The 16,221-nt window shown below is 37.9% G+C and overlaps 1 protein-coding gene across 1 annotated transcript in view; it reads left to right on the top strand.

Moving 5' to 3' along the window:
* Window positions 1-16,221, top strand: part of LOC126194821 (trifunctional nucleotide phosphoesterase protein YfkN) — a 202,068-nt gene that overhangs the window by 143,146 nt on the left and 42,701 nt on the right. The window contains exons 8-9 of the mRNA XM_049933147.1: window positions 11,061-11,226; window positions 11,314-11,577. Of these exons, the coding sequence (XP_049789104.1) occupies window positions 11,061-11,226; window positions 11,314-11,577 (430 nt within the window). The remainder of the gene's footprint in view (window positions 1-11,060; window positions 11,227-11,313; window positions 11,578-16,221) is intronic.

Genomic DNA, 16,221 nt, shown 5'->3' with positions numbered 1-16,221 from the left:
AAGTCATAAAAAGGAAACAAATGAGAGTAAAACTTTATTTTTAAGACAGCTGACTGTGTGCCATGAGAATGTCATGGTACATGCAGCCACTTTTAAATTCCTTTAATTTTGGTACTTTCTGTGGCCCATTTTCTGGAAATAAATTTTTTCTTGTTTAGAAAACTACAGAGGATTTTTTAAGACAAAAATTAAAAATCAATTTTTGACAGTTACATTTAAATTTAAAAAATAGTTTTATTTGGAGTTATATTTAACAATATATGAAAATTAAAGTTGAATTGCAATCTAATATTTGTATAACAAAAACTTAAATTAACAGAGGGGAAAAAGGAAACTTGAATTTGGTCACACATACAAGTCCCCTTAATGTTTCTGTATGTGATGCCATCCAGCCCATCATCCAGGATCTACAACTTCTTCCTACGAGGGCAGTTCAATAAGTAATGCAACACATTTTTTTTCTCGGCCAATTTTGGTTGAAAAAACCGGAAATTTCTTGTGGAATATTTTCTAACATTCCCGCTTCGTCTCGTATAGTTTCATTGACTTCCGACAGGTGGCAGCCCTGTACGGAGCTGTTAAAATGGCGTCTGTAACGGATGTGCGTTGCAAACAACGGGCAGTGATTGAGTTTCTTTTGGCGGAAAACCAGGGCATCTCAGATATTCATAGGCGCTTGCAGAATGTCTACGGTGATCTGGCAGTGGACAAAAGCACGGTGAGTCGTTGGGCAAAGCGTGCGTCATCATCGCCGCAAGGTCAAGCAAGACTGTCTGATCTCCCGCGTGCGGGCCGGCCGTGCACAGCTGTGACTCCTGCAATGGCGGAGCGTGCGAACACACTCGTTCGAGATGATCGACGGATCACCATCAAACAACTCAGTGCTCAACTTGACATCTCTGTTGGTAGTGCTGTCACAATTGTTCACCAGTTGGGATATTCAAAGGTTTGTTCCCGCTGGGTCCCTCGTTGTCTAACCGAACACCATAAAGAGCAAAGGAGAACCGTCTGTGCGGAATTGCTTGCTCGTCATGTGGCTGAGGGTGACAATTTCTTGTCAAAGATTGTTACAGGCGATGAAACATGGGTTCATCACTTCGAACCTGAAACAAAACGGCAATCAATGGAGAGGCGCCACACCCACTCCCCTACCAAGCCGGTAAAGTCATGGTTACAGTCTTCTGGGACGCTGAAGGGGTTATTCTGTTCGATGTCCTTCCCCATGGTCAAACGATCAACTCTGAAGTGTATTGTGCTACTCTTCAGAAATTGAAGAAACGACTTCAGCGTGTTCGTAGGCACAAAAATCAGAACGAACTTCTCCTTCTTCATGACAACGCAAGACCTCACACAAGTCTTCGCACCCGAGAGGAGCTCACAAAACTTCAGTGGACTGTTCTTCCTCATGCACCCTACAGCCCCGATCTCGCACCGTCGGATTTCCATATGTTTGGCCCAATGAAGGACGCAATCCGTGGGAGGCACTACGCGGATGATGAAGAAGTTATTGATGCAGTACGACGTTGGCTCTGACATCGACCAGTGGAATGGTACCGTGCAGGCATACAGGCCCTCATTTCAAGGTGGCGTAAGGCCGTAGCATTGAATGGAGATTACGTTGAAAAATAGTGTTGTGTAGCTAAAAGACTGGGGAATAACCTGGTGTATTTCAATGCTGAATAAAACAACCCCTGTTTCAGAAAAAAAATGTGTTGCATTACTTATTGAACTGCCCTCGTATTTTGTCTCCTCTTCCCTTCTACCTCTCTACTTCCATTTTTATAAGCCTCTCCTTCTTTGTTAATAAATGTCCAATCCAGTTATTTTTGTTTCTTTTTATTACATTTGGTAATTGCCTTTACTCTCCCACTCTTCTCAGTACCTCCTCATTTTTTTTGCTCTGTCCATCCAACTTACTCTTATCATCCTCTGCCATATCCATATTTCAAAATTCTCCAGCTTTGCTCTATCTATCTTCCGCATTGTCCACATTTCAGTACCATATAGAATGACACTCCATACAAAACACTTTACTAGTTGTTTCCTTAAATCTTGTCCAGATTGCTGCAAAAAACTCACATTTTCTTACAAAAAGTGTATTTTTCCAATACTATTCTGGTTTTAATTTTTGTGCTATTTTTCCAGTTGCTTTTTATCCTACTTTTTAGGTATTTAAAGTTTGGCTCATGCTCTAATATTTCTCCATTCAGTGTTATCTTCACCCCTTTTATTTCCTTCTAGGGCCATTATTTTTGTTTTCTTTATATTGATTTTCATTCCATAACTCTTCCCTTTAGCTTCAACGGTATCCAGTATATCCTGTAATTTCGTTTCATCTATTGCTAGAAGGACCGTGTCATCTGCAAACCTCAAATACAATGTTGTTCTTCCTCTAGTTTTTACCCCTTTGTCATCTAGTGGGCAGTGGGCAGTCATATTTGCTAGGTACAGACAGAAAAGTATAAGAAACAGACAGCAGCCTTGTGTTAGTCCTTTTTTACTTCTGTCTAGTTGGCAGTCTTTCTTCCCATTTTCGCAGATGCTTTTCATTTGAAATATAATGGGTTTATAAGTCATCTTGTTTTCCACCATACTCTTTTTCTCCCATAGTTGAGAGCTTATCCTAAGTTACATTATAAGACACCTTTCAGGTTTATAAAGCACATATAAAGGTCTTTTCCCTTTCCAGTAAATCTCTCTCTCAAAATTCGCAAGAGTCTTACTGCATCTCATGTGCTTTGTTGTCTGTCTTTTGTCTATAACCAGATTGCTCCTCTAAATGTACAGTATTTCATAAATGAGCTAGACTTTTTGCAGGTATTTGTGGATGAGCAGTCCAAATTATGTATTATATATTACAAGACTAATATCAAATAGGAAATATTTATTTAGCCAGAACTGGCTTTCGGCTAAACCATCATCAGATGGAAGAAAAGGGATACAAAAATGATGATGTGTGGAGTGTTTGCACAGAAATGTATTAGATTTGTATGTCACACAGAAACAGTTACATTTAAATTTAAAAAATAGTTTTATTTGGAGTTATATTTAACAATATATGAAAATTAAAGTTGAATTGCAATCTAATATTTGTATAACAAAAACTTAAATTAACAGAGGGGAAAAAGGAAACTTGAATTTGCTCATTTAATACTAAGCTTGTGATATGTGTCATATGCTTATTGATTTCAGTATTTCCCATGGGGTCACCTTTATACTTTTCTTAACAGAATGTGAAACTTACATGCTTCATTGTATGTTTGGTTTTCTGTTAAGATATGTTTGGCTAATGTTGAATCTGCATTTCCTTACCTCCAGCCTCTATTATATTCAGATAGCCTATTTACTGTAGCACTGCATGACTGGTCACCATGTACTTTACCACAGTGTTTGCATGTAATTTTGTATACACTACTCTGTGCAAAAGGTTGCAATTTGTCCTTAATGTTCAATAAAAAATTTGATGTGCTGTTGATAATATACAATGCAAGCCTTTATTTCTGAGACTTTAATGTTTAGTAAGATAATCTGAAAGTTTTGCCAACATATGGGATGGTGCAACAGTTGTCGTAACTATTGACTGGTTCCTGTTGGCCAGAATACTGAAGTGGTGTGACTGTGATTTACTTCTTTCGTAGTATGTTATCAATCATGGCATAGCTGTAGCCGTTACTGGAATATAAGTTTAATGGTATTTAGTTCTCAGAATGAGATTTCACTCTGCAGCAGAGTGTGTCCTGATATGAAACTTCCTGGCAGATTACAACTGTGTGTGACCGAGACTGAAACTCGGGACCTTTGCCTCTCGCGGGTAAGTGCTCTACCAACTGAGCTACCCAAGCGTGACTCACGGCACGTCCTCACAATTTCAAGTTAGGAAGGTAGGACACATTGTACTGGCAGAATTGAAGCTGTGAGGACAGGTCATGAGTCATGCTTGGGTAGCTCAGTTGGTACAGCACTTGCCCACAAAAGGCAAATGTCTCGAATTCAAGTCTCAGTCCAGCACATAGTTTTAATCTGCCACGAAGTTTTGTATGTAGTTTTGTTTGAAAGGCAGATTCGGATAATGGAAGTTAGATGGGGTGGTGTCTCTATGAACCTTGGTAGCCCACAATTAGAGAAGTGCTGCTGGTAGTGATGCACTCTTGTGCAGTGAAATTATTGCATTAAGACAGTTTAAGAAGAAAATATTTGCTGACAGTGTCACCATTGCCAACAATATCTTCAGTGTCTAGCAGCTCATGTGTTAGAACAACATATTGTGCATATGTTGATAGAGCATTCCACTGAACTGCCTGATTTTAAACTTTGGATATCTTTATAGATCCCTGTGAACATATTTATCAAACAGTTATCTCTATAAAGAAAAAACATTCACCAGTACTAAGCCAACGAGTCAATACTTGAACATGGGACCAGATATGGCCATCATTTACATTTCAACAGGAAAATCAAAACTGAAATTCAAAAACTCGCTTGTACAATGGAATAAAATTATATAATTGATTTCCACTAGAGATCAAAGAGCATTCTGTCAGTAAAACCGTAAAAACCAATTTACTAAATAAAAGTTTCTGGACTGTTGAGGATTGTTTAAACTGACAAGCAGGTTATTTAGGCAGGTTTTCATCTGGGCAATTAACTGTTATGATCAAAAGCCATCGTGCAATATAATAGTGACATAAACTATACAAAAATATAACATAACAAACTAATATTGTGGGGATGTATAATTACAAATATTGTTTGAATATAACAGAGGGAAGCATTCCACGTGGAAAAAATATATCTAAAAAGAAAGATGATGAGACTTACCAAACAAAAGCGCTGGCAGGTCGATAGACACACAAACAAACACAAATATACACACAAAATTCAAGCTTTCGCAACAAACTGTTGCCTCATCAGGAAAGAGGGAAGGAGAGGGAAAGACGAAAGGATGTGGGTTTTAAGGGAGAGGGTAAGGAGTCATTCCAATCCCGGGAGCGGAAAGACTTACCTTAGGGGGAAAAAAGGACAGGTATACACTCGCACACACACACATATCCATCCACACATACAGACACAAGCAATATGTCTGCTTGTGTCTGTATGTGTGGATGGATATGTGTGTGTGTGCGAGTGTATACCTGTCCTTTTTTCCCCCTAAGGTAAGTCTTTCCGCTCCCGGGATTGGAATGACTCCTTACCCTCTCCCTTAAAACCCACATCCTTTCGTCTTTCCCTCTCCTTCCCTCTTTCCTGATGAGGCAACAGTTTGTTGCGAAAGCTTGAATTTTGTGTGTATATTTGTGTTTGTTTGTGTGTCTATCGACCTGCCAGCGCTTTTGTTTGGTAAGTCTCATCATCTTTCTTTTTAGATACAAATATTGTTTGAATGATTACTGTGTGTTTGAACTATATGTCTATGTTGTATTTGTGTATTTTGAACTATGTAGACTTTTGACAACACACAAACAATGCAAATGGTCCATAAACGAATAAATAAATAAATAACTTCAGAGTATGACTTTCTTGAAAAGAAGTAATGATGCAGCAAATGAAGTTGTAAGTTACAGCGTCGAACTGCAAATTTCATAAATGTTTGTAAATTATATGTATTTATGTGGTTTCTAAAAATGATTCAAAACAGATTTTTTTTCTAGCAATGGAAATTAAGAAATTAATTTTTGTCATTATTGTCAGCAACATGTTATATCCCAAGTGGCAAATCCATGTGTTTTAATAAGTTGCCTCTATACCATCTGGGCTTAACCCTGTGACTACCATTGGAACACATATATTCCATGATAGATTACCATAGAATCAGAGAGAATTTGCTATATATTTTGCTTTGTATCACTGGCCCACAAGTAAAGGGGTCCCTGCTTGTGGTTCAGAGAATACTTGCATTACAGACTGCACCTGTAGGTTGTGCCATCTTCAAGTTTCGTTGTAAGCCCTCTGCTCTGCATTGTCACATTGAATTAGTTTCTGCCTACAGATAGGCAACTCAATAAACAGATTCGCAAAATGGGCCAGTCGTGCCTTCCTGGAAAATTCGTGTCAATGAATAGCACTCATGTATTGGCATTTGCCACATCTCAAACAGTGTCCAAGATGAGCACCAGCACCTGTAATGTGAGCTACAACCGTCTAAAAATGCTCTATCTGCTGATGTATGTCCATTTCCTGTATCTGTTGTAGATTTTGTGCAGTCATCTTCTGAAGCCCCAGAGGTACTTACAAATGACACTGTGTGCCCTATGCCTTCTTAAACTGGAAAACAAAATATCAGGAAATATTTTCTCATATTGTTACTTTTCACTAAGTCACTAATTAAAATAACCATACATTAATGTCTTACTCATTAAAAATTAGTAGTGAGAATATTCAAGTGTGCCCAAATACGTGTATAAATTTCTCAATCAGTCACACGAAGTCTGTATACAGGCCAGCGATCAGATTTGGCACTTTATTAATAACTGCCCATCTTGATCACTGTTTATCATGTAATTCACAATATGACTGGTTTTGTCTTTCTGCTGACATTAGATCTTTAGGAATATTCTGATAATAGAATCAATGTAAACTGATGTGTATACAGAGATACATTAACTAGTGCTAGTTATGGGCTGAGTACAGTCAACAGTTATTAATAAACTTGTATAAGTAGTTCATGTTACTGTCTGCATGACATATCATTTTAGTCAGCAATGTGGGTCAAATACTCTGATTCGCAAGAAAACGGTTACTTATTATAGTTTCACTTGTCTGATTATGCTATTTCTTCGCACACTTTATTCAATGATAATATTTATTTGTGATTACTTACTGGAAATTAGAACAGCAGCCAGTCACTGTTGATTACACCATTTAATGGTTTCCAAATTGGCTGTTTGCCCTCAGGAGGCTGTTCATGTTTACTTTTGTCTTTTGTGCTGTATTTTTGGTGAAATGGCAGCAGCTTCATGGTCACCAACCAAGACAGATAATGGAAAAAATATTGGTTTCTTAATAGGCATAATTATGAAAATAACAATGTCATGATCTTCTAGTGGTTTGTGTACATATGTGTATTATGTGTTGATCATTTCCTGTAAAGCTGTATGAACACTGACAGAGAAGTTTTGTCAAATGATCATGGATTCAGTGTTTGTCATTTGAATGAACAAAGCAGTATGTTTAGTTTGGAATATACACATATCACAAGAAAGATGTCCACAATCCATAAATGTGGTGTCGGTTTGGGAAACAGCATTAATGTCTGTCTACAGGCTTACCAGTTTAGCAGCTATCTTTTGTGCATAATTAAACATCTGCCTGTGGATAGTTGCTGAAAATTGATTGAGATGGATGGAACTTTGGGACAGATCAGTCTATAATTTTGCTTGCAACATACGGGAGTGAAGTTAAATGAAGTCTTTTATTTTAATGTTGCAAATTTTAGATTGCTGCACTTACATAATAATTATGTCTCAACAATTTTGAAGTCTCAGTGGCTTTCTCCTTTGACTTCCAGTAATACTCATCCATCATTATGCCGATATCATTAATCATACAATACAAGAGATTTTTTAAACAAATGTCAGCTTAAAAATCTGTACAACAAAGATCTTCAGCTATGCTGACACTTACATATATGACAGTATTTGCTGTATATATCTGCTCAATTTCTCTTGACACATAAGATTCATACTTTCCCATTGTCTTCTCTGGTAATTGTCTATCTGTTGATATTGAAATGTTGACATTGCAATTGTGTGTTACTGTGTTGTATGGCTGCATTATAGCTGTAATATCTTTCTCAACTTACTAATGTGCTTTTGGTTGAAAATGTGTTACTGAATTGACTCTGATTCCAGTTCTAGACAAAACACGTTTGGACAATTTTAATGAAACATACTGCTACATCATCTCTTCATTACCATGGCACTCATATAGTCAACTAAGGGTAATAGTAAATGTGAACAAATGATTCATTTTCTTAACCATTGGTTCTTATTCCACTTCTCAGAAATCTCCCATGCAAAACATCACACTGAGCGAGTTGCTGCAGTGGTTAAACATTGGACTCGCATTTGGGAGGATGACAGTTCAAACTCATGTCCAGCCATCCTGATTTAGATTTCCCCTGGTTTCCCTAAATCACTTCAGATAAGTGCCTGGATGGTTCCTGTGAAAGGGCACTGCTGGCTTATTTCCCCATCCTTCCCTAATCTGATGGGACCAATGACCCCACTGTTTGGTCCCCTCCCCCAAATCAACCAACCAACCAACGAACCTAAAACATCACCATCTCAGTTACTCTCAAATTTAGGGAACTGTGTGACTAGCATTTTGTATTACTCATGACAATAATCTCCAGTGGAGAACTGCAGAATTTTCCGGAAATAGAACAATTCACAAAGTCTATTGAGCAAATAAATTGAAAACTTGGTGTGTCATCTGTTGCTGTGAATTGTCTGACCATGTGGCATCTGGTACTACAAATAGCTCTCATTGATACAGGGAATAATGTTCCAGGGAAAATAAGTCTTCCATGCATAATCTACTGGGCGTTCCCATCTTTTAAAGTCAAAGAGTTGCAGATGTTAGAGGATCTTAAACAGATGTTTTGAAATAAGAAAAGAATGATCACAAATGAATATTCAGCCAGCACAAGGTCTTGAATCATCAATGTATATTATTCATGTTTTTGTAAATTAGCGTTTTCATAAAAAAAAGACTGCCTATTGTATCAATATTGATAGTCCTACCTTGAAAAACAGACAAAATTTTCTGTGTTTGTCCACAGTAGACTTTACCACTGTTTGCCGTTCATGGGTGATTTTTGGAGGTGAATCATTACTCATAACAGGAACTTATATTGATACGCATTTAATGTGTGGTATAGCAGAATGTAATGCCCAGAAAGCTGAACGAATTAACAGTGAAAAGTTTTGCAACAGGCAATGTTATAAGTGAAAGAAATTTGTTGGAGAAACTGAATTATTCAAGCCACAGGGAGCTGATGAAGATCGTGGACATAGAATTGTTTCCATAATTAATTTGGAAAGATAGTGTTTGCTCATGTTGGAGGAAATTCTGAGCAATACCTGTTAACTTGTTTGTGAAACGCTCACCTTGGAGGCCTACAATCTGGGGAGTAAGAGTGGAGCAGCAATTATACCCCTATTGTAAACTATATGTGAAATTAATTGGGCCAAATGATTTTGGTTCTAGAAGTCAGTTTTGTTAATGGGATATCCAGTCAATACCACACTGCTGAACACCTCTTTCAGCTGTGATGGTGTTTTCAGCTGCCACTGTAGCAGTGACTGATGTTCATTTGTGATACGTTTCCACAGTTGCTGGAGATTGTATTTCTTTTTGTTCACTAGAAGATGTGGTTTCAACATGACGGTGCACCATCACACTTTGACATTAAACACACACGCGCGCACGCACACACACATACACACATTATATTGGAAGACAGGTACTGTTCCATGACTTGCATGATCATCAGCTGTAATTCCTATGAAGTTTTCAAAGTTATTTATGTGTGAGACCCCAACAGAAATTTTAGAGAAACTAGTTGGTAGGGTTCCAGCTGCCTGACCCCATCATAAAACAGAAGGCTGTTTGAGAGAGCATGTAAAATTTTGCATTGCTGTTGTGTGTGCATTGAGACTGGAGGTTGCTACGTAAGTTACTATGAGCTGAAGATGTTGATATAAGGTGTGAGTTGGTCAACAATGAAAAACTAAGAAATTGTTTCCAGCCAGTAATTCCTGACCTCAAAGAATAAAAACATACAATTTTGGTAAACATTTTTGGAATACAGTGATCAATAGATTATTATATTTTGACTAAAGTTCAGTCTTGATCACACCATTTATTTTTCAGTGAGATAGGTAACCGGTTTCGGTTATTTTTACATAACCATCATCAGACCCATGGCTCCCTTAGGATGGTAGGCAGAGCTCTCCTCGCTGCTACGAAGTTGACTTCGTAGCAGTGAGGAGAGATCCGCCTACCATCCTAAGGGAGCCATGGGTCTGATGATGGTTATGTAAAAATAACCAAAACCGGTTACCTATCTCATTGAAACATAAATGGTGTGATCAAGACTGAACTTTAGTCAAAATATAATAAAAACATAGCTCATCAGCCACTCTGCCTACAAATTATCTGAATATCTACATTGAGATCAAACATTTCTGTTAGCTACATGACATGTTGCAGTGTTGGTTAGAAAGCTGTAAGACAAATAACTATATAATATAAAAAGGACTCAGTATTTATAGATGTAAAAATATTTTGCCTGAAAAGTACCATTCTAGTCAAGTAAATATTAAGTTACTCGTAGCAGGTAAACAGCATCTATACGATAAAATTGAGGAAACATGTGCTTTTTCAAAGTAGCAGCTTTCTTATTGATTTACTCAATTTTATGTGGCTTAAGCACAGATAGTGTTAAACAGCATAGTGATACTTCATTCTATACAGATTAAGTTTCTGTGATGTCTTTGTCTCATGTTAATGTAGATCTTGACTCATTCCACATCCCAGAAGGATCTCCTTCTTGATGATATCTACAGAAAACAATTAATGGTTGCTTGAATGTATTCAATTTATGATCCTGAACCTTATGTATAATTTTGAGCCTAAAAGTTTGGGGCACCATGTATTTCCTTTGGCAACTAGTTACTAATATGTAAGTGAAAAGCACATGTTACAAAATAAACTGCAGCTAAGTAGTATAACCTCACTAAAGACTAAGTAAAACTGTAAATAATAATCATCAGTAAAACAGTTGTGCTCTTTTGATGCCAAATAATGAGACTATTAGTAATTGTTATTAGTATAGAATTCAGAAGCAGTTTGTGATAGCTTTGATCTTCTGGCAGCATATTCGTTCAATATGTTCTTGTCAATGAAAGTTCTCTTCTTTGCAAGAAGTCATGCTGTAAAATCCAGTGATGACTGAGTGAGATCTAAATGTGATTGTGTGTTTCTGAACTTCCTGCCTTTCACTACTTTTAATTAGTTCATTATTGTTATTTGGTAATTTCATTTATGTGGAATTACAGGTGAATGGTAAATATGTTGTGAAAAGTGGGACAGATTTTCGGCAATTTTCAAAAATCACTGTTGCATTTGATAAAAACAATATTGATGTTAACGTAGAAGAGATTAATGTTTCCTCTGAATATTGTGAGGATGCTATACTGTCCAAAGCTTTGGAGAAATATTCAAGTAAGTGAATCTTTAATTCTAAAACATTATATATTGTTTGAATTGTAGTTCAGCATGGGAAGTCATTTCTTTTGATTTCATTCTTAGGTATCATGGAAGGTAAAATGGATGAAGTTTTAGGATCATTTGCTGTTCCACTGGATGGCAGATTTGAAAGTGTACGAACTTGCGAGACCAATTTGGGCAACTGGGTATGTGATGTTGTGTTAGCTGCAACTGGTGCTGATCTGGTTTTATTGAATTCAGGAACATTCAGGTCAGATATGATCCACCCAGCAGGACCATTTACTATGAGAGAACTTGTTGCTGTAATACCTATGATGGATCCGTTACTAGTTCTTTCTGTCACAGGTGAGATTCAGCAAAATAGCTTTAAAGTTAAGTACTTTGTCAGATGTAATTTGCAGTTGAGATGAAGTACACTTTATGACTAAATAATAGCCCTAGGCACTTGAGTCTGTTTGTGCTACCAGGGTTGCCACAAGTTCTAGAAATCATGGAATTTCAAATGTGTCTGGGAAATTCGAAAAAATGCTGGAAAATTTCATTTTTGACTCAACAGATGAAATGGTTTGTTTATGGAGACACTATGCATTATTGCTGGCCAGGAGCAGCTTAGTAGCTGCTGGGTGTCAGGTGCTGCCTCCCTACACCACCTTCCCTACCACTTTTCACCTTCCCACCACTCCCCTCAGCTTGCAGCCAGCGCCACCACCAGTGCTAATCACTAGCTGAACAACTGCCAATGAGAGCAGCAGGGAGGCATGAGAAGTGGTATGTTTGGATCTCAGAGTATTCATACAAGTTATCCTTTGCACAGATTGATCACTGCGGTCTCAGTTTATCAACATGCTGTTGGTGACTCATGACTATGGGTGTGAATTGCTGGTCACACACGAGTTGATTTCCACGACAGGCCAGAACCGTGGGCCAATTCTGTCGGTATCTGAGGCCTGTCATTTCCCACTAAAGTGCAGGTTCTGCCCATTGTATCTAGTCTCTCTGATCTGCCAGCTGGCTGGGTCCATTCGCGTGTGGTGTAAATCAGTGGATTTCCATGATTTATCCAGGGACTCAGGACTGTGGTGCGTACTTAATTGGTCAAAAAGTCACAGATACTAGCCAAGGGCCATTGAACTGAGTGGAAATGATGAAGAGATCACTTCTCTCACAGAGAGATTTTCACAGGTTTCGTTGCTTGATCTTTAATTGTGTGTTTGACTTTTTATTGTTTGACAAACACTAAGTATTGTTTGTCAGAGAAAATGTTACTGTAAAAGTACATACCTCAGTGCTATCATTCCTATTTTTGAAACTGTTATGTTATACAAAACATTCCTTTTATGTTTCTTGTCTGATCTGATGGATTATCTTGCCTGGAAAGTTCATAGATCCTGTATGGATGCTCTTCATTCAAAGTTTAACTCATTAATAAACACAAAAATCCTTTTACTAAAACTGGCTTTTATTTACACAACTCACCTGTTTACTTACCCTTAAGATCATAAATCCTGTAAAGGTGACAATAACTTGCTCATCATTCAGAATTAAGAGTTAAAAATACATTTAGAAATGCAGAATTCCTTACTTTTTCTGTGAACTTACCTGTTTACTTACTCTTCAGGTGTCAAATTTTGTCAGGGAAAAATACTAAAACTGTGTCTGGAAATCGGAGAGTTTCACTTCAGGAAATGTGTGGCAACTGTGGCTACACCACATAATTTTCAATATGTATGAAAAATATTATGAGCCTCTCTCTCCTTTCTGATAAATAAAAAAAATATGTGTGAGTCCTTCAGAGATCATCATGTAGTTTTGAAGTGATGTCAGTTGGAAGTTTAATAGTCAGAGAAAAAGTGAAAACACTGTTGGGTCTATTAACACAGTGGTCCGCAAATCGGCAGGGCATTCTTAGTGAAGTGCCTTTTGTTTCACAGATCATTGCTGCGAATCATGTAATGTGTAAAAACCAATATTAATGCCAACCTGATGGCCAAAATAGCAGAAGGAAGAGAATGCTGTTACTGCTAGTAATATATGCCTAAATCAGTACTGATGAGCAAAACCAGAACATATTCAACAACGCAGTATCTCATAGTGTTCCAAGTCAAAGTCAAAATCCAAGTGAAAAGAAGCATAGAACAGTTGCATTTGGGAACTGGACTTTAGAGCCTTCAGTAACAAGACGCGAACTGCTGATCCACTTGCTGGACCGTATTTTTATTTCTTGCCGATGGCCGATGGCCAATGGCCATTTCAGTGTGACATGTGTGCTGCAATCTCTGGAGTCACATCAACTAAAAGCAGAATGATGTACTGCACAAATAATGTCACAGCCACTTTTAGAGTATTGTATATCTCCATATATCACTGAGAATCAGAATATTGGAGTGCCTAAACTCTTTGACAGGTGCCAGAGATAAGTTTTATGCACTATGTGTTTCCTCCTAATTTATCCTCAAATTTCTCTCATATGCCTACAAAGGTGTTTGTATTTCCTTTTGCCACTTAGTAGCGTATAATTATTGAAAATTCATAATTATTAAAAAGAATTGGTTCCTATGGGTGCTGCTATGGTTATGAACATACATATTGCACCAGTAGTAGAGCCAATACTGTGGTATGTTCAAAATGAGCATATAATACTATCAAGCAGAAGACAAATTTCAATAATGCTTCTGCATCAATGGAGAAAAAGAAATTAGTGGAATGTAATCAAATTGAAGCTTATGCATAAAACCGTTATCTGTTATCATATATTTAGAATGCAGCAGTTTTTTTCTCCAACAGATTCCCCCTCTTCCACACTCTTATTTGCCTCATAAAGGTTGAATTCCAAGAAAAAATTTACAGATAAATGAAAAATTACGAAGTGTACAACTTTGCTTCTGCCATTTGCCGGTAGATGGCGACAACAGTAAGTAGCGGTCGAAAGAAAGAGATTGCAGACGTCAGGCAGTTAGCTTGGACCTTGGTCAACATAACCTCATTCAAACATTAGTTGATTTGTGTCTGCATCATAAAGTTGTTCTTGATTGAAAATGTCAGTTTACGAGCCTAATTCTCATCATTTACAGGAGGTGTTACTGTTTTGTTTCAATAGGAAAACAGCGGCCGAGTCTTACCGAATGCTCTCAAGTACATATGGTAAGGACGCTATTAGTGAAAGAAAGGCGATTTTAACGTCGTAGACCAGCATAGTGGTGGAAGAGAGAATGTTTTCGAAGATGCAGAATTGGAGACATTTCTGACTGAAGACTCGCATCAAACTCAAGAAGAATTGGCACGATTAGTGGGAGTGACACAGCAAATCATTTCAAAATGTGTGAACAGTTGCTTAAGAGGCAAAAATGGAAGGGATTTCTGGATCGCATTGTGACTGGGAACAAAAAGTGGGTTCATTATAATAACCCTAAACGCAAGAAATCATGGGGATATCGCAGCCATGCTTCCATGTCAACGGCCAAACTGAATATTCACGGCTCCAAGATCATGCTGTGCATTTGGTGGGACCAGCTCAGTATTGTGTACTATGAAGTGTTAAAACCAAGTGAAACAATCATAGATGTTCGTTATCGGATGCAACTAATGCATTTGAGCAGAGCATTAAAAGACAAATGGCTGCAATACAGGCCTGGCTGACCAACACTTCTGATCTCATGAAGAAGTCACAAATTGGATCGATTCGTGGATCGCTTCAAAAGATGAACAATCTTTTCAACACGGGATTCGTACACTGCCCGAAAGATGGGAGGAAGTAGTGGCCAGCAGTGGAATATACTTTGAATGATACATGTGTAACCAATTTGTTTCATTGAAGCCTCAAATGTTGGGGAAAATACGGCAGAAACAAAGTTGTACATCTTGTAGAACAGATAGTAAAAAGGCAGAAGTTCTGTGTTATATGTATAATTACGTGCATCCTTTGAGACATATGTGCAATATACAATGATGATTCATAAAGTAACAGCAAACTGTTTTTTTTTTAAGCATGTATTTCACTAACGGATGCAAACAAGATATCATTCCTCGACATCCCCTTTTCAATACATTTTTCATACCATCATACCAACTTTTTTATTCCATTGGAGTAAAAGATTTTCAGTTTTCCCCACAACCAAGAGTGCACCGCATCCTTAACCTCATCACCACCTTCAAATCGTCCTTCAGGGGTCCAAACATATGGTAATCCAAACGAGCAAGATCAGGGCTTTATGGGGGATACAGTATGACCTGAAATCTCAATCTGTGAATGATGACAGGAGTTGGCATGGCAGTGTGGAGGCATGTGTTGTCATGAAGGATAAGATTGCCTCTGGATAGAAGTCCTCTCCGACAGCTCCATATTGCTGGCTTTAGTTCATTCTTCAACATGGCACTGTTTCACCCCCTTGCTAACGGTTTTTGGATGACAGGAGACAGTGTGGTACTGGGGTGCAAGACTCACACGTCTCTCGCAGTTGACTCACAAATTGTGTGCAGCCGATCTTCTTCTCGGGTCAGACAGCTGCGTTGATCTTCACAAACTCTCCTTCTCTGAAGACTCTGGGTAAGGGAATTTCAAAATAGACTTCTTTTCTACTCGTGAAACGATTCTGTACTCTCAGGATACTTTTGTTTAACTCTGTTATATTTTCATCTCCACAATAAAACAACTTCATAACACAAGTGTTCAACTCTCATGAGTCAACCCCATCTTGGACCATTAGATACTAACAGATACAATTACAATATGTTTGGTTTAATAACCCCTATAAAACCAGTTCTTGCTTCTTGCAAGTCCAACACCAGAAAGTCAAACGTAAATGTCTTTAGTTCGATACATAATTCATTTGTTCACAACAATACAGTTGTTACACCATCAAAGAATAGAGCATGCTTGCTCCTTGTACTGGACATACAGCTTCTATGGCGCGCGCTGCAAACACTTGTCCACACCGATCGACTGTCACTATTGTAGTATTTTCCCCATAAGAATCCATCCTGCCTCTGGAT

Source organism: Schistocerca nitens, chromosome 7, assembly GCF_023898315.1.
Source record: "Schistocerca nitens isolate TAMUIC-IGC-003100 chromosome 7, iqSchNite1.1, whole genome shotgun sequence".
Lineage (NCBI taxonomy): Eukaryota > Metazoa > Arthropoda > Insecta > Orthoptera > Acrididae > Schistocerca > Schistocerca nitens.
This window is presented reverse-complemented; position numbering and strand designations above follow the sequence as displayed.